Here is a 19,086-nt window from a genome sequence, read left to right as displayed (position 1 = left end):
TTGGTGCAAATGCAGATGACGCAGGACTATGAAAACAATGGATTAGATGTTGAGATGGCAAACATGGGTGACTCTCTACTCGTCACGATAATATAGACTAGAGTGATATGCGCTATGGTATGTGTTGAGATGAGCACAATTGTCTTCGGTGCAATTTACGCCATGTATCGGGGGAATAACAGTGCACTGTCTGCATGAAGGTTTTAGTCTTGTTCTGCTCGCGCTGGAGTGAGCACAAACTTCATGTGGGACCTTTTCGTTGGCGTAATATTGACAAAGCGTGAAGCTTTATAGATGAACACGTTGTTTTCCGCTCAGCGAACATGTCGACCGTAGGTGTCTGAGGAAGAAGTCACCCTAACCTCGCGAGAGTCTCTTCAAGCTTGTCCCCAGATGAGTGCTCAAAGAGGCCTATGCACTTGAGACAGAGACAGAGCCGGTCAGGGTGTCAGTTCCTCGTCCCGAACCATGGAAGGGTGGTTTCGATACACGGAAACCACGAAACCTCAGCTGCTTTTCAGAGCCATGCTACCAATAATGAAAGCTTCTGCTTCTTTTCCCAATACCAGCGCCTCGCCCTTTTGAGGAGCTTCTACACGGTAGATCTTCCTGATTCTTGCAGGATCATGCACTGCAGCTAGTTCTTCGTCTRTGAAAGGTGCGGGAGTGCCTTTTACATGCTCCAACAGGTGATGCTGTATCGCACCTTGGGCGTCCGAGGAGCCAACTTTGATAGCCAAGACGTTTTTGCTGTCTTCCGAAATGCCGAAGCGGCGAAATGATTCTGCTATCTGGGATTTCATGAGACAATTCCAAGACTCAGGAACTTCTTACATTGCTTACATTGTTGTTGGTGGAGAGTGCGAATACGATCTCGGAGTGGACGTTCCTCGTCTTGAGTCTGGTCTGTAGATCATCATTTATGGCTTTCCAGCATGCGGCGAGCACGTGCTTGCGAGAAAGCAAAACGGAGGCATCGAGGAAAGCATATTCGAAGTCCGGATTTCCCTCCAAGAGCTGCTGTCTCAGGTATGCAGCCTTCCCAACATCCTGGAACAGAACGGCGTGCAAGCAGTGTGTCGGCGGGAGATGCGGCAGTTGGATGGTCTCCATTCTCGTGGTGCTGATCATCAAAGTGATGTCGTGGGCAAAATGTTGCAAGCAGGGCACGGAGCACGCGATGTGGCGAGACTGTGTGAGGACCGTGGTATCTTCCCCACGTGCAAGTGTTGGTGCTTCGATTCCGTGGGTGACTATGCAAAGATTTGACAGCTTGCTCACTTGTGCGGCGAATCAGATGCCTACTAGGAGGTACCGAAGCCCTGGCTGTAGGGCTACCTTATGCGTCTCGAACGGCCCAGTAGATCGTTCCCAGTTGTGCGGTCCGTGGATTTAGAAGAACAGACCGTGGATGTAGAGGGGAACGAGGCACACGAGTGTGGGAAATCCATGGTCGTGTGTCTGATGCGCGGGATTGAGGTGGATATTCATGCAGATCAGTCTCGAACCCACCGTGGCTTCAGACGCGAGGAAGAATCCCTCGGAACTTTCGATCCGCCTTGTTCGACTCCAACGTTTAGTCGACCTGGGCGTAGCTTTGCGCGGCGTGGTAATAAGGTAGTTCCATTGCCCCATGGACCAGCGCTTGCGCACTGCAATCCCTGGAGGATAAGGCGTCTGGGAGCCTCATCATACATTTCGACCGCGTTCAGTCTGTGCAGCGCGCAATATCAGAGCATATACAGCCGACGGACGGGGAGATCTCCGCGGAAGATGCCACCCACGAAACGGCCGGGGGAGGCTGACGGTGGCAGCGAGTCGCCGAACAAGATCGCGAGGACCGACACAGGCTCGCAGCACGGTCAAGAACACCACCTCCATCTGCACCAGCAGCAGGCCGCGTCCGACTATGGACACGCCGACTACGGCAGCAATGGCCACAGTAGCAAGAAGCGGGGTGGCAGCGGCGGCGCCTCGACGAGGACGGGCCAGGCCTGCGACCGATGCAAGGTGAGGACGGCGAGACTACACCACACCACGTAGCATGTCATGCTACCTAGGGAATGGCGTCAAAGAGTGCGATTGTGAGACTGACAGCAGGTAGATTCGCAAGATTCGCTGCGATGCGCGGCCCGGAGGCTGCTCACCGTGTCTACAGAACAACAGCGAGTGCAAGACGACCGACCGCATCACAGGACGAGCCACTTCGCGGGGCCACACGGAGGTGGTGGAGAGCGAAAACACTTCGCTGAAGATGTACCTCCTGGAACTGCAACAGCAGCTCAAAGACAATGGCCTCGAACCAAAGGCACCCCAAGGTTACACACCAGCCAATGTGGCTTCATATTGGGGACAACAACAGCAGCAGCAGCAGCAGCCCACACAGAGCTGGGAGACGCCGCCGCAACAAGCAACGGCCTTTTTGTCACCTCCCACTCGACCTGGAATAGAGCGGCAGATCTCACAGGGCATCCTGCCCGAATTCCGCTCGGGCTGCATTGGAGACAACTATCTCGGCGTGTCATCTGAGAATAACTGGCTAAGCCCTATAGAAGGAACCTCACTCGCACTGTTCGGAACCAAGATTGACCTTTCGGAATACATGCCGGCCGAGACCGACTCGACGACCTCTGCGATGTCATACCGTACCTTCATCAGCCATGCCTTTGGCAGGACTCAGCCGTTCACTCCCACAATGCCTCCGTACGAGCAGTGTGTTGTATACGCCGAGTGGTACTTCCGCACCGTGCAGGCCTTCTGTCCCATCCTCCACAAGCCGCACTTTATGGAACTGCTTGATCGGATCCACCATCAAAATTACCAACCAAACTCGGCGGAAGCAGTCATGGTGCACATGGTGCTCGCCATCATCACCTTTCAGTTCTCCGCCCGCAACCATAACGAACAGGCTCGACAGGACTCGTTGAGCCATTACCAATACGCTCTGAGTTTCATCCCCGACCTCATCACCGGCCACAAACTGGAAGACATCCAAGCTCTCAGTCTGATATGCTCGCAGCTTCGCAACCAGCCTCGGCCTGCAGCCGCCTGGATGTTCACCAACTTTGTCCTGGGTCTCGCCATCGAATCAGGCCTGCATCGATCAGCAAAGGCATGGCAAGGATCAAGTCCAGCTCCCGATGCCCATCACGTTGAAATGCGAAAACGTACCTTCTGGACCATAATCCTTTTCCACGTCGCTCTTAGCGGCAAGCTAGGAAGGCCGATGCCTCTTCGATGGGAGGACTTTGACATTGAGATGCCGGAGCCAGTCGCTGATACAGTGCCACGGGATGGATCGTCGACTCAGGTCAAAGAGTGCTCCTTCAGTGCTGCGATCGAAGGCTACAAAATCTGCCGGATCGTGATGATGATTTACTCTACCATATACTCCGTCAGGTCGAATGGTCAGTACGAAGCGAGTGTGCACAAGCTGGACAAGGAATTGGAAGACTTCCAGGCTCAATTACCAGCAAAATTCCGAGGCGGCCCGCAGATGAGGGATGAGGATCGAGTCAATTATCTGTACATTGAAATGGCGATCGCAGAGTGCCATCTACTGATCCATCATCCTTCGCTATGCCGATCTGCGGCACCGCAAATCATGCAAAGCAATTTGGACATTTGTTTGAACTGGAGTGGCCGGCTCCTCGTGGCAGCGACGCATTTAAAAGAATTGAAGAGCCTGGACACAACTTGGTACTCCACCACCAACTTTCTGGCAGCCATCTTTACGACGCTCTTCGCCTTCACTGAACGGCGAGACCAGATCACGTCGGCCGAGTTGCAAAAGCTGAAAGACGACATGGATGCGTGGATGGAGGTCATTAAGGAGGTGTCGATTCTTCTAGGTACGGCCGACAGTTTCAGAGTCAACAAGCATCAACTGACACCGACTGCTCTAGGCACCTTACCACAGCTTCAAGTCGCTGTTCGTCAAATCATCGACTTCTCGTTAGGTAACATCACACGTCACCTTGCTGCAAAGACAGCGTCGGCGGCCGTGAACGCATCTTCGTCGTCGCCAGTAGAGCAGCAACCGCAGCAGCAGTCGTACGGAAACGGCTACAACGGCTACGAAAATGGGCGAGGCTCAGAACCTCACGAACAGAGCTACACACAACAGTCCAACACATATGCCAACAACACCAGCTATCCGTATTCTGAGCCGCAAACCAACAATATCGCATACTCAGGCGGTAATCACTTCGATACTGCTACCTATGCGTCCGATCATGGAGACAATAAACCAAACATGGAAGCTCAACTCACGTCGCATAGCGCGCAGATGGGACCGGCGGACTACATGGCTGCCTTTGCACCAGCAATCGGCACTTCATACTCTACCCCTTCCGTCACGGCAGGCATGTCCGGCAGCACGAGCGAGTTTCAGAATGCAGGTCCGGCCGCTTGGAGATATTTTGCCGACAACATGATGATGAAAATGCATCATGAGCAGCCACATGACTATTCTGGAGGATTGATGGCGCTCGGCGGTAGCAGTCGAGTGGACGAGATGAGTGGCACCGGTATGGAGAACATTGCCGCTACGGTGGGAAGTTTGATGCACGTACCCAGGGAGTACGAGCAGCATGCTCAAGTATGGCCGTTGATTCAGTTTTCGGGTCAAATGGGACATTGAGGAAAGCGGTGGGTGGAATGGGTCTGATTTAGCGAGGTAGGTGTTTTTGGGCGATGTTTGCAGTCGCCTTTTTGCGATTCAAATACTGTGAAGATTTTGGCTGTGGCGAAAAGAGGCCGCTCCGAGGAGCCGTGCGCTCATATGAACAAGATATGATATGGTCGCAATGCATAGAGCAGATCATGCTAGGTCATCACAACCCTGTTTGGTCCTCCCACATGCACCCTCCTGCGTGCAACACCGTATGATTGAGCTTCGTCCCAGGAGCTAGAGGCACTTCTAGCGCAATCGTATCCCCTTTGGCAGGATATTCCGTGCCATGCCCATACTCGCTGACATCTGCAGTGTCCTGTTCCACATATCAGCATGCGCCTAGTCATAGGTAGCCATAGAGTGTCCAAAGCGATGGCTAGCCTCCCACCACTCGCATAGACTCTCTCCTGCTATCATCGACTCACCTCAGCGAAGATCAACCCATATTTCCCCCCGATAATCCACGCATCATCCGTAGAATTCGGCAGGGTAACGTGTATCAACCCAGACAGAAACGTCACGAATCTAGGTACCATATTCATCATCAACATCCTCCTGAGTCGTTACTTGCCGAAATTTGAAATAGACATACTGAGCAGTAGGAGCACGATGTAATCCCGCATTTGTCCGAGGCGGAATCACAGTATACGAAACATTACTAGCTTGTCCAAAGAATACGGAAAGCGCCCCTACGGTTCCCGGGACAGTGCTGACTGTGAAGTTGTCGAGGCGCCAGCATTCTAGAATTGAGGCACCATTGGTTGCGGTTATGGCTGTGATGTTTAGGGCGGGTGGGCTGGGGTTCTGGGAGTGAACTGAGGGGAGGAAGAGGGTGGTTATTGTGATGAGGAGGAGGCGAAGTGTTTTGAGCATTATGTCACGATTGGAATGAATGTTAAGATGTCGATGAAGTCTTGGAGGTGTCGTTGGTAGGATTGAAATGACGTTTTGATAGTGTCGTCAGCCCGCAGGGTTTACCACGCGGGTTGAGTACACTAGTGAATGCCCGCTGCGTTGATCATTACTTAGGATGACTCTGTTTGTCGTTCGCCGTTACTATTTCAATGCTTGTGAAGTCCTCACGAAAGTGCAGCCCTTTTCGAAGCTCATCAGGCCCATGCGCCGATTAAGCTCATGCAGAACGCCCCAAAGAATACCAAGGACATCGCTACGACTCGGCGATTGCCGCGCAATGTCTTCCAGCTATGATCGCTAAGGAAGTCCTCCGACAAAAGGTCGACTAGACTGGTATAAGTCAACAATCCAGATGAGATGGCATTCATGGTGCCGACTACGACCAAGCCTGTTGTTGAGTCTGGATCGTAGAGGTTTCTGGTTGCGATTCCGATCGCTTGTCCGAGGGGAGTGCTATGTATCCTTTAGCAAAGATTGGTCGTAGGTCAATTAAAGAAGAACTTACGTGCAGCCATAGGCTAGAGCCATGAACCAGGGCTGCAAAGCTTTGGACTTCCAACCCACTGCTGCAATCCTGGAGCCCAATGCCAGGCCCTCGAATGTTTGATGAAAGGCAATCGCAATCAAAAGAACAATCTGGTCGTGTCCGACCGCCACGGCGAGAGACATTCCTGTGAAACTCTGTCAGCGGTGTCTACAAAGATGCGGTTTTGATGCCTCTAATGTCAACAGGGGATTTGATTGACGACTTACCAATGAAAACGCTGTGGAATAGAATACCACATTCCAGGAGCATGCACTGAAGTATCAGCTTTTTGCGCTCGGCTTCCGCCTCCTTTACTCCGATGCTGTCCTGACTGAGTGACCACCGATGATCTGCGGTTTTGGACTCAATTTCGCAATGTGGACGGGATCCAGTTATTTCCACGCCATCCACGTGCGAGCGATTTCGGGTAGAGTCTATCATGCTCTTCCGATTGCGATCGCCCTTTCCAGATCGTGTCCTGCCGAATTGAGGAATGGTAAGGACCTGCGCAGATTCAGGCACAATCTCGTCATTGACTGATGGGCGGTTCCGGTCTGCCGGTGTCTGCGATTCTTCCACAGTAGCATCCGCACCACCAGAGCAGAGAGATCTTCCTGGACTGAAGATCATCTCCACGATGGATATGATGAAGACCGCAGCAAGAGCAATTGCTCCCGCGAAAGCTGGGTACTGCTCATTGAAGAAGGGTGGGAGGCAAGCGTTCGTCAAAGATATGAACGCCGTGGGAAATAAGTGGACAAATGCCGTCGCAATGAGTACACCAGTTCCAAAGTGTCGAAACACGAACAACGCTCCAGCAGGAATTCGCAACCGAGGCACACGGAGAGCGATGATAGGTAATGCACAAGCACCTGCTGATACTCCCAAGATGATGAATAGCGCTCCGACGTGCAGTGGCAAGTTGTAATCCTCCTTGGGACCACCGGAAGCGCATGAGGGCCGTGTATCAGCCATGGTGGAGGATGATTGATGTGTTGCAAGGTCTCCGACAGGCGATAAATATCAACAAAGACCGTTTGTAATTCAACAACTGCCGTTGGGTTGTGATCAGGTTGGTATGACCAACGTCAAAAGATGTTCCGGCTTGGCGAGTAGGCTATCCATGAACGTGAGTGCCTCCGGTTGAACGAGTAGCTTGGAATCTGGTATTCCTCGATACTCTCGCAAGCCGTAGAGATGAGAAGGTCTGACTGCAATAGCAAGGCGTCGCTTTGGAAAGAAATGGAGCGGGTAGCCTGGTTCACGTCCGAGATCGAAGCCGCGGAAGGTGCTTGGCAATAGCCTTGGCCAACACCGATTTTCCGGCAGGAATCGGAACGTGCAGTCCCCCGGCGGGAATGTGGAGAAGTAGAGCCTGGAGCCCGTGCTGGACGGTATAGGTGTTACAGGTACTTGGGAAAGATGCCGAAAAGGCGTCAGTTGTCGCTGGCTGCCCGGACTGTGATCTCACAGCCCAGAACTGGAGGAAGGAAGAGAACCCAAACGCCAAGCCAACAATAGTCCGTGGACTCGAAGAATTGAACAAAGGAACAACAGTCCATGCATGCTTACCTCTATACCGAGCGGTGTGAGTCCTCTCTGGAATCTTCCTCGCCATTCCGGCGTGGCTGCATTGTTCCAAGCTTTGCCGACTGGCGACCTGATTCATCAACGCCGCGACGAATAAGAGAAAGTCGGGTGGTGTAAGGGCGGGCCGTGAATACACGAGCAGACCGCAACAAGAAAACCCGGCTTTGTTTCCTTATTGACAAGAAGTCTCGTCAAAGTTTGAGCTACCCGAAAGCTCTCTCCGGTATCATCCAGGCATCTTCGTGCCCTGGGATTCACATGGGAAATGGGGGACAAGTGCTTTTCAGGTCGCGCAATCGCCTTTCTGGCAGCAGCTCGCGTGTCTCTGCTTGCGTTGAATGAGGCCGTCGGAGTGTTGAGAGCCCGGCCTGTTTGCCATCTGCCCTGTCAGTCTGCCAGAGTCCGACGGAACAAGCATTCCTTTGGCGGTGAATGCTTCTGTTTCTGCATCTTGGACCTTGAGTGAACAAAGTCACAATGATGATGATGTAGGGTTGTCTGTCGTGGAACTACGGAGTAGTTGGAACCAAGACGAACCTTGGAAGTTTTTGTACAGTAAGCAGGGCGGATAAAACTTACTCCGATCACTATCACTCTAGGTGCCTCGGTGTATCAACTCTTTTTTCACCATTCATCATCATCATCATCACCATCAAACTCTTCGCGGAGTTCTCTTCGAGCTTTGGGCGTTCCAGGACCTACACTCACCATCATCTTCCGTTGAAATCGCTTCTTTGAGCCCTCCTTCCCTACCACGCAGGATGAAGACCGCTGTCTATGCAAGAGCCAGTCGCACATGAACCAAGCGTATCTTCAAGCGCGTCCAGGAGCCGTGTTCCACCCTCGATATGTGTCGTGGTCGCTGTGCCTTTGATCGATCCCGCTCGACACTACGCCTACCTCGGAAGTTGACTCCAATCAAGTCTTTCTTCCAAAGTGCTTGAAGTTGCACATATTGGATCTTGCACATATTGTATTATCCTGGGCTAGTCATTGACACTTGTCAATTGCAGAGTGGTCATCCCCTCTCTCCAAGCCTGAAGACGTGATTTTAAACCAAAACGGCCTTTGCGGCTCGAGATGTGCCGTCTTCATCGCGTTCATGAAGACTCGAGGGAAAGTCAGACCAGTCGTATCCGGCTGCAGGAAGCAGTCGAGAGAGCACAGGTCTATTCTCTGGTCACTATCGTTGCGAGTTTATCCCAAATCTAGACATTTCCCCACGGCGGACATGTGTGCGAAACAGAGTCTGGTCTGGAAGGCTGCGTATGAAGCGATTCGGAATGGCGCTGCTTGCGTTAAGGGGTCTACCGGACATCCTTCTTCACTTCCAGGAGCACTTGGCCCATAAACGCCTTCTGGGAATGCAAATGAGTCCTTTGGCAGCTTTCCAGAGAGTCTAACTTGTGTGTCTGCCAACGGAACTTCGACGAGTAATAGATCTGCTGCGTCTATCTCGTCCAAAGGCGATGCTGTGAGCTTGTCTTCTGGCTGCGCATATGTGACCTCTTTGCTCAGCTTTGCATTGTTGTTGGCTTTACGGATGCTTCGCACCAGATCTCCCAGCATCAGACGATCAACTGACATGACTTGCATCACCAATGCAATCAAAAGCAAGGACTAGGGAAAGTGGGGTTTCAGTTCGGAGATTTCACTTCGTAAAGCGCTCTACTTCTTCTCTATTCCTAGTTTCGTGACAATCCACCTTCCAATGCTTATGCTAGGCCCATCAATCAAGCGCGTTGCCAGCTCAGCGAGCAAGAACTGCACCGGGATCACAATGATTTGCGAAAGTACAAATCGTGTAGTCAATCCATGAATTCCCCAATCGGGAACAGGCAGTCGGTTGTCCCACCACGTATGTAAATCTTCTTGTTGTATCTGGCCGAATAGCCGGAAGATGCGATCTGCAAATGTCCACAGGATGGGAGCCTGAGTGAGGTACAGCATGAAACTCAGTCGCCCCAGGTAGGCCAGAGGACGGGAGCTGAAGAAGCGCTGTAGCCAGTTGATTCGAAGGACGCCGTATACTACACACAATGCTCCCCATGTATTCCACCAGCGCCAGTATTCTTTGTCCCAGTAATTTCCAGGGATTAGTTGGCTCAAAGTCCACCATCCTGGTGTCTCGTATGAAGTTTTGGGGTCCATGGGGCCGGAAGGTTGCGAAAGCAGATACCAGCCGACGAAGAATATCACATGCTGAATGGCGGAAATGGCACGTCCAGAAAATCTTGACATCAACCAATGATCGTATCCCTCTATATCGTTGAGAGCAAGACTCATGCCAACCAGGAACATGGCGAAAGCCCATTGATAGAAAGCCAGGAACAACAGACCAAGGACAACGAATGTAGCGAGCTTGATTCTGCTTGACACTTTGCTGAGTGCTACGAGCAGACCAAAGACAAGCATGGATCCGGCGTATTCAATGGCCATTGTGTAGGCTGGAGGATCATACACTGTCCAACTGTCAGCATCGTCCTCCTACGGATGAAGAAAGCAGGCAGCCTTACCATACCAAGGCTTTGTGATGCCCAAAAGCTGGAAAGGGTTCAGGACTCYCAACGTTTCGGGTGCCCAGCGCTTGAGTTCGGCAAAGATATCTGATTCGGGCTCAGGCCATCCCACGATCGGTGCAAGTCCAAAGGGAAGATGCATGCTCACGGCAAAGACCAGACTGACGCCAATCACGGGGATGTATAGACGAAAGGGACGACGTATGACCGCTGATGCAAGTCCGGTATAGCATTTCCGGACATGGCCACCGTGGAGCTTCTGCAGCGGAGAAATGGAGAGGACATAGCCAGACAGCACGAAGAAGATGGCCACGGCGGCATTTCCGCCCGAGAAGAGAACGCGGATGAACGGTAGTTGTACAATGTAGCTTTCGCCTTCATGGCCAAGACCCCAGACGAAGGGTGCTATGGGTCCGTAGAACCATGAAAGATGGTGATACTTGGAGTTCAGTCAGTAATAAGTATGGACGCGATGTGGGACTGGGGTGCCGACATACAAAGTAGACGAAGAAAGAAGCCAAGCCACGAAGTCCGTCCAGGAACGCTGTCGGTCGTCTTGTTGGGGTGTCCAGTGGCGCTACTCGCGGAGTCTCGGAAAACGCGTTGGCAGATGAGGCGTCTCCTGGGAGCGTGTGGAGAGGTAGGGATTCCGCTTCCAGGTCGTCGAGGTCTAAATCGTCAATATCGGACTCATCGGACTTGTCCATCTTCTACGATGAGGTCCCGACGATGCCGCGATTAGATGATTACCAAGAGGGGGTGGAGAACTGTACAACGATGCGGAAGTGACTGTGGTAGTGATGGTTTTTGGGACCGTGCCCCTGACACAATAATGTGGAAGGGACGCTACAGATAGATGCAGTAGGTGCGATGCAAATCGCGACAAATATCATGGCCGTGAGTCCCGGTAGTTGTTTGAACGAAGCCATCTACACTACTGTAAGGCAACTACAGTACAGCACCTCTTCGCTCCCGTGCCTTCAGTCTTCACTCTTCGACCCCGTGGAATTTTGATCTTCCTACACTAATAACTAGCCCGACACCGCAAGGATGGTAGGAGATGGGATGCCATCGGCAGTGACGCGAGGCAGCCTTTGCCCCGTCTTTTCCCGCCTCGATTGCAACATGCGCACCGCTTCGTCTCTTGCTTTGCCGTTATCAAAGCTCAAGATAAAGTCCCATCGAGGAGGCAGGCGACCCAGCATGCCAGCAATGCTCATCGGATACTCGGGATTCCTCCCGGTGAAGATGAGTCCCGTTGCTTTGCTCGACTCCACCACGCGCTGAGTGCGCGGCCGTCGAACTTGGTCGTACACGTGCAATGCCACGGGCACCTCGTCGGACGATTGGATGCGCGCGAGCAGGGAAGAAAGCACCAGCGCATCTTCAATGGACATGCCGCCGCCGCTGCCTTGCCAAGGCGTGGTCGCGTGGGCGGCATCTCCCATCACACACATGGCTCCGTCAATGTAAGTTCGAGCGGGGAGATGTTGGAAGGTGCACATGTAGTCTCGCTCCTCCTCGTCTCCGATCACAGCCGCCAACGCCTGTTGCAGGTGTACAGGGAAGTCACGGAAAGTGTGCTTCATCTCCTCCGCCTTGACCGTCTTCTTCCAGTTTCCGTCCGGATGTTCGTCCCTCACCGTGGCAACGAGCTGCACGAGCTTGCCGTCATTGAGAACGTTGTGCCTGGAAGCATCATCAGTAACACGGAACCTCGTCGTATTGCGCTCTGGGAATCACTTGCATCATGAAACATCCGTCCCCAATCCAGCTCCACTGACGAGTATCTTCTAGATCTACAAACTTGGCACCGAGAATCTTTGCCATCTTGTCATACGGCTGCAGGGATATCAGATGGAACCAGCCCGCCGACACTGGACTGGTGGCCTCATTCTCGCTGCCAAGAATGATCCTCCTCACGGTGCTGTGAATGCCATCAGCCCCAATCAACATATCGCATGCGTGCGTCGATCCGTCCGCAAACTCCAAAACGAGTGACCCATCCGCTTGCTTTTCGACATGGGTCAACTTCTTGGAAGCGTGCAGTCTTGACGGCGAAACGTTCGCCAAGAGATTCTCCAAGAACGCCGCCCGATGCACAAAGCYAGTCATTCTCTTTCCATCTTTATGAGGATCAATCTCGTCCACCATTTGGCCCGCATCGGGCCCTTGGGCCAGCATGATCTTCATTCCGTTGTGAGCATGGGCTCCTGCCTCCTCCAACGCTGCTCGTGCTGAGGGACCGATCAGGTCTAGAGCCTCAAAGGCGTTGCGCGCGATCCCAATTGCCATTCCTGTTTCTCTGAACTGTGCTGCCGACTCGAAAATGTGCGGCTCTAGATGTGCTTGTGGCAAGAGGGCGTGAAGGAGTGTCGCTCCAGCAATGCCTCCGCCAATTATTGCTATCCGAACCTTCTGCTGAGACATGATGGAAATGGAGGTACTGCAAAGCAAGCAAACTGAGAGGCAATGATGACTGGGAGATTTTGTGATATCCTTCAGGGCTGGATTCATGCTGCAGGAAGCTCCAATAATCAACCATTACGTCGAACCTGCACACGGCCAGAATGAATCCACCGCTCGGAACAATCTACTGTTGGTGGTCTGACCGGGATAATGAGCTTTTCAACGTGCGTAACTGCAACTTCAATCATATACATACTGACAGTGAGGTTTCCCAGCAACAGCAATGGGTACTGAAGATGGATCACGGAAACAGTCCCTGCCCGTCCTCCAATACTAGACACAGACTTCCCAGCGCTATCGGCTTGTTCTGCGTTAACAAGCCCGTCTGACACATTTTGCTAGCGATCGGGGTACTGCGTGATCACCCAAAGCCGTCGGACAATTCGAAGCCCACCCTTGCTTCCACTTGTTGGTAGGAGACGGCCCAGACGGGGATAACAATAATTAAATCTGCCGCATTGCCACTCAACAGGTCAATCACCGTTGCTCTCGACTGACTTGCTGTCACCACAACGATAAAATTGTTCTGTGGAGAGTTGGGTGTGCCTCCGAACGGTATCGCATCGTTGCTATCCTTGAGAGCATCTCTGACCGACAACTGTCCATGGTGACAATTTCCCCGTGTTTTGGTGAGCACTAAATATTGCCACCCGGCGGATACTCGGCCGAAGAATGCAGCGAACTGCGAATTGGCTGAAGAAAGGCTTTGGCTGAAGCCTCTTATACCTTAAGTGGAGCGTCGCCGATAGATGTAACTGCACAAAGTTCCAGATCGGAGCCACACATACCCGGACAGGACTTCCGTTATTAAGACGAAGGAAAGCCATCGAAATATCACACGCTGCTGAGAACATGGAGTGCGGAACACAACTGCCTTCCTGGGAAGCAGGTCCGATCCCCAGAAAAAGCTCTCCGCAAAAACACCTCCGCAAATTCGGACTCGTCCCCAATCAGGCCGCGGTGCGATCGGCGTAGTCGAGCGCATGTGTCGCCCACGTGAGACGGCGGGGAACCCCAGTCAATGCCCAGTGTCTTGTCATCTTGGCGAACACGCTTTTCCACATTTCCCCGCGGTCAAGCGCCAAAGAGATGAAGGGGAACGAATCGCGAGTCCGTACTTGTGTAAGCCCAGCAAGGATGCCAACCCCAGTAGAAATGGCCAAGATGGTCTGGAGGCGAACTCGCCAAGCGGGTTCGTTTCCCAAACGACAGACCAGGATGTACAAGAAGAAGCCCGAGGCCATGGGAATGCTAGATCTCCTTTGTTGTACCTACTTGACCTGCTCCAAGCACTCTCATCAACATAGACATCGTCATGGCTACCTACCACAGCGATGACAAGGAGGACTTTGCCACCATTAAGCATGCTGAGGATGTCAGGGAGCAGTCACCAGACTCCGAGCTCAAGAATGAGATGCAGAGCGAGTTCACGCCTGCCGAGGAGAGGAAGATCATGCGTCGAATCGATCGTCGACTTGTCGTTACCATCGGTTTGATGTATTGCGTCTCGCTCATGGACCGCACCAATTTGGCCAATGCTTCCATCGCCGGCATGAGGACTGAGCTCAAGATGAACCCCAAGACTCCAGCTGAACCTGMTGGCAACGGAATGGCCTATTCGATCGTCACTCTGGTCTTTTTTAYMACCTACGTTTTCTTCCAGCCTCCGGCTACTGTCCTCACCAAGAAGATTGGCCCACGCAACTTCCTGTCAGCCATCTGCTTTCTTTGGGGCTGTACCATGATTGGTATGGGTTTCGTGAAGAAGTGGCAACAGCTGGCGGCTCTCCGAGTCGTTCTGGGTATCTTCGAAGCAGGTTTCTTCCCTGGCTGTGTCTACCTCCTCAGCACCTGGTACTGCAGATACGAAATGGGCAAGCGTAACGCTCTCTTCTTCCTGATCGGAATGATGGCATCAGCTCTCGGCGGCGTTTTGGCATATGGACTAATGCAGATGGATGGGCTCGGAGGCTATCAGGGTTGGAGCTGGATTGTAGGTGCTTTCATCTTCGGTTGCAAGATCTCGCTGACCCCAAAACAGTTCATCATCGAAGGCATCATGACTGTGCTGGTCGCGATTGGCGGTTACATATTCCTTGTGCCCTTCCCCGATGACGGCCCTGAGAAATGCTGGGGATTCTTGAACGCCCGGGAGGTGGCGTGGGTCATCGCACGTGTTGACGCAGATCGTGGCGATGCGCAAACAGAGCCCTTCGATTTGATCAAGTTCCTCAAGCCAGCTCTCGACATGAAGGTGAGGAACTCTCAACGTCTACAAATGAGGCCTAGCTAACATGAACAGATTTGGGGGTTCGCTTTGATCTTCTTTTGTGTGACTACACAAACATACGCTTTGGCTTTCTTCATGCCAATCATCCTGGTATTCGGACTTGGCTTCGATGTTGGTATCGCTCAGGTTCTCGTTGCGCCACCTTACATCTTCGCTGCGATCATTATGATTGTATGTGCATGGATAGGTGATAAGCACAAGATCCGAGGCCCGCTTTTGATCTTCAACGCCACCATGGCTATTGTCGGTCTGGCAATCACGGGATGGGTCGAGACCGTCGGCGTCCGATATTTCGGCATCTTCTTGGTAAGGGATTCATCCAACGTATGAGCCGCTAGCCAATACTAACCCTCGGTCTCAGGTCTGCGCTGGAGCCAACGGAAATATCCCGCAAGTCATGTCCTACCAAGGAAACAACATTCGAGGACAGTGGAAGCGTGCCTTCTGCAGTGCCACCCTGGTTGGCTTTGGTGGTATCGGCGGTATTGCCGGATCCCTAGTATTCCGTTCTCAGGACTCGCCGGATTACCTTCCAGGTCTCTGGGCATGTATCGCTGCATCGGTCTTGATCATTGTGCTTGTGATCATCTTGGACATCTACTTCTACTTCCAGAACGCGAAGCAAGCACGTGGTTCATATGCCATTGAGGGTGCTGATGTAAGTCGTGCTGCTACACACTGACCCATGTTCAACTTACTGACCCTTTCGATAGGATGGCTTCCGATATACGCTATAGACGGTCAAGACGTTTCAATGACGGCAGTGTATATAGTATGAATAATGATCTTACGCCTTGTCCCCACAAAAAGAAGTTCTTCGAGAAGTCTTGGCCAGAATTGTCGAACACATGCTGAGGTAGCCCTCACTCGCCGGAGTGAACTTACAGTCATTCACTCGCATCCATGAGTACCAACCATTCCTGATTCTCGAACAGATGAGTTAATACGCACGTCTCTCTATCGACACGGGAGACTGTTGAAGCTAGTCTGGAACTGGACATCGAATCTTTTCCGTCCAGACTCGTCCTGTCGCCTGGCTTGAACAACAACATTGCCATCCCCCGATACCACTGGTCTCGAATCACCAACCGGAAGAATTATTGTGAGACCCTTCTTCTCCCAAGGTGGCTCGAAAGCAGAAATACCCTTCTTCACGATGACCTGTATCTCTTGATGAGTTGCAGAGTACTTGATCTCGAACCTGCCAACTTTGGCGGGCGGTGGCGAGATCCCATCGTCCTCCAACCAGCTGTTCATGTATACGGTCCCATCAGCWCTGTTCTCGGGCTGTGGGAAGATCTCAACGCCACGCCAGTCGTCCTCCGATAGATTGGCCTCGTTGAGCTTGTCACCTGGAGCGACAACTTGTTTATTCTTGCCAACTTGTACGGCTCCGCCGATTCGAGCCAATACAGGGATGCTGGCTTTCCAAGGAGATGAGATTGTATGCCATGCTCCAGCTGGCAGATACTGGTGGGGTGCGTTGGTGTTCAAGAAGCCGGGATCAGAGTTACTGCGCTTCGGGGTATAGATCTTGCCATCGGTGACACCGGGCTCAAAGACACCTCCTACAAGCAATGTATCGCCCAACCAATACTGCTGCTCGCCGTCTTTGAGGATTCTGCTGCTCCAGACTTCTGGATCGGATTCGTAGCCCCAACCGACCCAGCGCTGGAAAGGGACTGCTGTGAAGTGGCTGTGCAGCATGCCGTTGTATAGGTATGGGATCAGTTCATATCTCCTCAAGATCGCCTTGCGAATCTCAGGGATGATTTCCGGGTACATCCACGGCTCAATCACATCGCCTACGAGGCTGTCGCTTCCGGTCTTGTAACAGTTGATGGCAAAACGTGCTATAGCTTATCAGCATACCTCATAGCTCGCTGGTTTCGATAATCACTTACGAGAGTAGATGCCTTGCTGAACCCAACGTAGCAGTAGTTCCGGACCTGGTTGCGGACCTTCAAACCCACCGATATCATGACCATAACACTGCATCAGACACATCCCAGCCGTAAGGGACAAGGCGTTGGCTCCACGCATACCGTGCCAACTGGTAGTGTTGTCGCCGGACCAGGTACTGGCCGCATACTTGTTCGTTCCGGCAGTAACGCTGCGAGAGAGCACAAAAGGCCTTTCATTGGGCATCACTTCGAGGAGAGCATCGTAAGATGCTTTCCCATGCAGCTCAGTATGCATCGCACGACCCCAAAGACCAATATCTTTCCGCTTCTCGGATGTTGCCGCGACAGTTTCCTGGTCGAGCTTGAGTTGCCAATCATCGGACGGTGTCACGTACTCATTATTGTCGTTCCACATGCRRTCCATGCCGACCATGCGAAGTTCCTTGACGCCATTGTACCAGAAGTCGTAGCCGGACTTCGATGTGAAATCAATGTGTCCTCCTTCACCACTAGTACCTCCACCAGCGCTCCACAGACGGGCGACCGCGGAGCCACCATGCTTTGGATCTACGAAAAGAGCTCCTGCTTTGACCAGAACTTCGTACGCTGGGTGATTGGCGAGGATATAAGGCTTGATGTTGGCGATCAATCGAATGCCCTTTGCATGGAAAGCATCACAGAAGGCCTTTGGATCGGGGAAGCGATGACGGTTCCAAGTAAAGACGTTACGAGTCTTGGGCTCCGTCTCAGCGACTGTGTATCCGGAAGACATCTGGAAGCCCGAACATGGAATGTCGTACTTTTCGAGCTTCTCGCTCCATTCCATCAACGCGTCACTGGCTCTGGGCTCGTCCAGCATCGAGTACTTCATACCTCCACCGAGATATCCAAACGCCCATCGCGGCACAAGCAAAGGAAACCCAACCAATTCAGCGTACAATGTCACTACATCTTGCAGTGTCTTCCCGACGATGGTGTACTGTTCGAGCCCACCATGGTCCTGGCGGTAGACTTTGAAGAACCCCCACATACCATCCATCTCAGATCCAACAGAGTAGAAACCGCGAGAATGCGAGGTTGTGAATGTTGCCACGACTCCCTCCGGAGTTGCTCTGATCAAAAGTGGAATATGCTTGTACATTGGGTCAGTTCGGTGAACATCATATCCGAAACAATCCGTTGCAGAGAGCGTGAAATGGCGGCCAGATAGATCCATTGGTGCGGCCTTCTCGCCCAGTCCAACATGAAGACTGTTGCGGAAGTATCGCGTGTATTGCGCGATTCCGGTACCGTCCAGCACATACGAGCGTAGCGGCAAGTCCGTATGCAATGGAGCTTCATCAGTGAATCCAACAGAGACTATAGGAGTGTGCTCCCACTCCACTCTGGCCTCTATGCCATTGGCGTGAAAGATCTTGCATTTTGGTCCCGAGTCTTTGGTCGTGAATGCCGAAGTTACAGCAGCTGGCTTTGAGGCGCTGGGAAAGGGTGGTAGGGGATGAGATGGGGAGGAAAACGTGGTCCGGAACAAGCCAGGCTTGATCGCTTCGAATGTGAAGTCGACATGGCCTGCTGGGCCATCACTTCGCAGGTGAATTGACGGCAAGTCTGGGGTTGACGACTCTTGCAGAGCGTATGATTGAGGGATCACTTCTTGCTGCAGCATCCTGTATGGAGACGATGGTTGATGTTGCAAGAAGAACACCTAGTGTGAGATATATCAGCAGCAGGTGTCGTGAACGTGTTGTTCAACGTACTATTCGAGATGTCAATGGTTCGCTACGTGCTCACGGGACCTGCATAGGCTCCACGAGATCCACCATGAACGCACGACAAGACACTTAGCTACCCCGTCTCGAGACCGTTGAACCATGGCATCACGGATCCGCTCAGGAGTTTTATCTCCTCTCGTTATCGCACGTGGACAGGTTTACTTGAACTTTGCAGAAGCCTGCAGTCGCCGCCACGAAAGCTAAGGCCGATCAGCAGTGGTACCCCCAATCTAGGGTCCGWGCAGTTGCCGACGTGCTCTATGTATACTGTATCCGTCGTGGCTGAAGTGGGGAACCTTGTCAGGCCCCCATATATCTCCACATCCACCCTCAAACCACTCACTTAGCGGTCTGGGGATGGTGGAGTAGTCACGGCTACGGTAGTTTTCGTCGGAACATAAGGTAGCATCGTGGTCCGCACGAGGG

General features: G+C 52.5%; 8 protein-coding genes; 2 read left to right on the top strand and 6 right to left on the bottom strand.

Moving 5' to 3' along the window:
• Positions 1 to 506: 506 nt before the first annotated feature.
• RCC_08311 (related to Protein cgi121) lies at positions 507 to 1,131 on the bottom strand (the record flags this gene model as incomplete). XM_023773562.1 has 2 exons in its annotated part: positions 507 to 791; positions 844 to 1,131. 2 exons carry the CDS (start codon positions 1,129 to 1,131, stop codon positions 507 to 509), a joined length of 573 nt encoding a protein of 190 aa, XP_023629330.1.
• A 642-nt stretch (positions 1,132 to 1,773) lies between these two features.
• On the top strand, positions 1,774 to 4,642 carry RCC_08310 (uncharacterized protein; the record flags this gene model as incomplete). XM_023773561.1 has 3 exons in its annotated part: positions 1,774 to 2,010; positions 2,159 to 3,851; positions 3,906 to 4,642. The coding sequence occupies 3 exons, from the start codon at positions 1,774 to 1,776 to the stop codon at positions 4,640 to 4,642; spliced, it is 2,667 nt and encodes an 888-aa protein (XP_023629329.1).
• A 193-nt stretch (positions 4,643 to 4,835) lies between these two features.
• RCC_08309 (uncharacterized protein) lies at positions 4,836 to 5,548 on the bottom strand (the record flags this gene model as incomplete). XM_023773560.1 has 3 exons in its annotated part: positions 4,836 to 4,991; positions 5,101 to 5,200; positions 5,268 to 5,548. 3 exons carry the CDS (start codon positions 5,546 to 5,548, stop codon positions 4,836 to 4,838), a joined length of 537 nt encoding a protein of 178 aa, XP_023629328.1.
• Positions 5,549 to 5,784: 236 nt separating this feature from the next.
• On the bottom strand, positions 5,785 to 7,091 carry RCC_08308 (related to Fe2+/Zn2+ regulated transporter; the record flags this gene model as incomplete). XM_023773559.1 has 3 exons in its annotated part: positions 5,785 to 6,043; positions 6,096 to 6,261; positions 6,344 to 7,091. The coding sequence occupies 3 exons, from the start codon at positions 7,089 to 7,091 to the stop codon at positions 5,785 to 5,787; spliced, it is 1,173 nt and encodes a 390-aa protein (XP_023629327.1).
• Positions 7,092 to 9,374: 2,283 nt separating this feature from the next.
• RCC_08307 (uncharacterized protein) lies at positions 9,375 to 10,932 on the bottom strand (the record flags this gene model as incomplete). XM_023773558.1 has 3 exons in its annotated part: positions 9,375 to 10,168; positions 10,223 to 10,664; positions 10,723 to 10,932. 3 exons carry the CDS (start codon positions 10,930 to 10,932, stop codon positions 9,375 to 9,377), a joined length of 1,446 nt encoding a protein of 481 aa, XP_023629326.1.
• Positions 10,933 to 11,256: 324 nt separating this feature from the next.
• Positions 11,257 to 12,655, bottom strand: RCC_08306 (uncharacterized protein; the record flags this gene model as incomplete). XM_023773557.1 has 2 exons in its annotated part: positions 11,257 to 11,914; positions 11,973 to 12,655. 2 exons carry the CDS (start codon positions 12,653 to 12,655, stop codon positions 11,257 to 11,259), a joined length of 1,341 nt encoding a protein of 446 aa, XP_023629325.1.
• Positions 12,656 to 14,009: 1,354 nt separating this feature from the next.
• Positions 14,010 to 15,721, top strand: RCC_08305 (related to permease of the major facilitator superfamily; the record flags this gene model as incomplete). XM_023773556.1 has 4 exons in its annotated part: positions 14,010 to 14,948; positions 14,997 to 15,290; positions 15,346 to 15,642; positions 15,698 to 15,721. The coding sequence occupies 4 exons, from the start codon at positions 14,010 to 14,012 to the stop codon at positions 15,719 to 15,721; spliced, it is 1,554 nt and encodes a 517-aa protein (XP_023629324.1).
• A 220-nt stretch (positions 15,722 to 15,941) lies between these two features.
• Positions 15,942 to 18,554, bottom strand: RCC_08304 (related to ROT2-glucosidase II, catalytic subunit; the record flags this gene model as incomplete). XM_023773555.1 has 2 exons in its annotated part: positions 15,942 to 16,837; positions 16,889 to 18,554. 2 exons carry the CDS (start codon positions 18,552 to 18,554, stop codon positions 15,942 to 15,944), a joined length of 2,562 nt encoding a protein of 853 aa, XP_023629323.1.
• Between the last annotated feature and the right edge of the window lie 532 nt (positions 18,555 to 19,086).

Source organism: Ramularia collo-cygni (genome assembly GCF_900074925.1).
Source record: "Ramularia collo-cygni strain URUG2 genome assembly, contig: RCC_scaffold13, whole genome shotgun sequence".
Taxonomy (NCBI): domain Eukaryota; kingdom Fungi; phylum Ascomycota; class Dothideomycetes; order Mycosphaerellales; family Mycosphaerellaceae; genus Ramularia; species Ramularia collo-cygni.
This window is presented reverse-complemented; position numbering and strand designations above follow the sequence as displayed.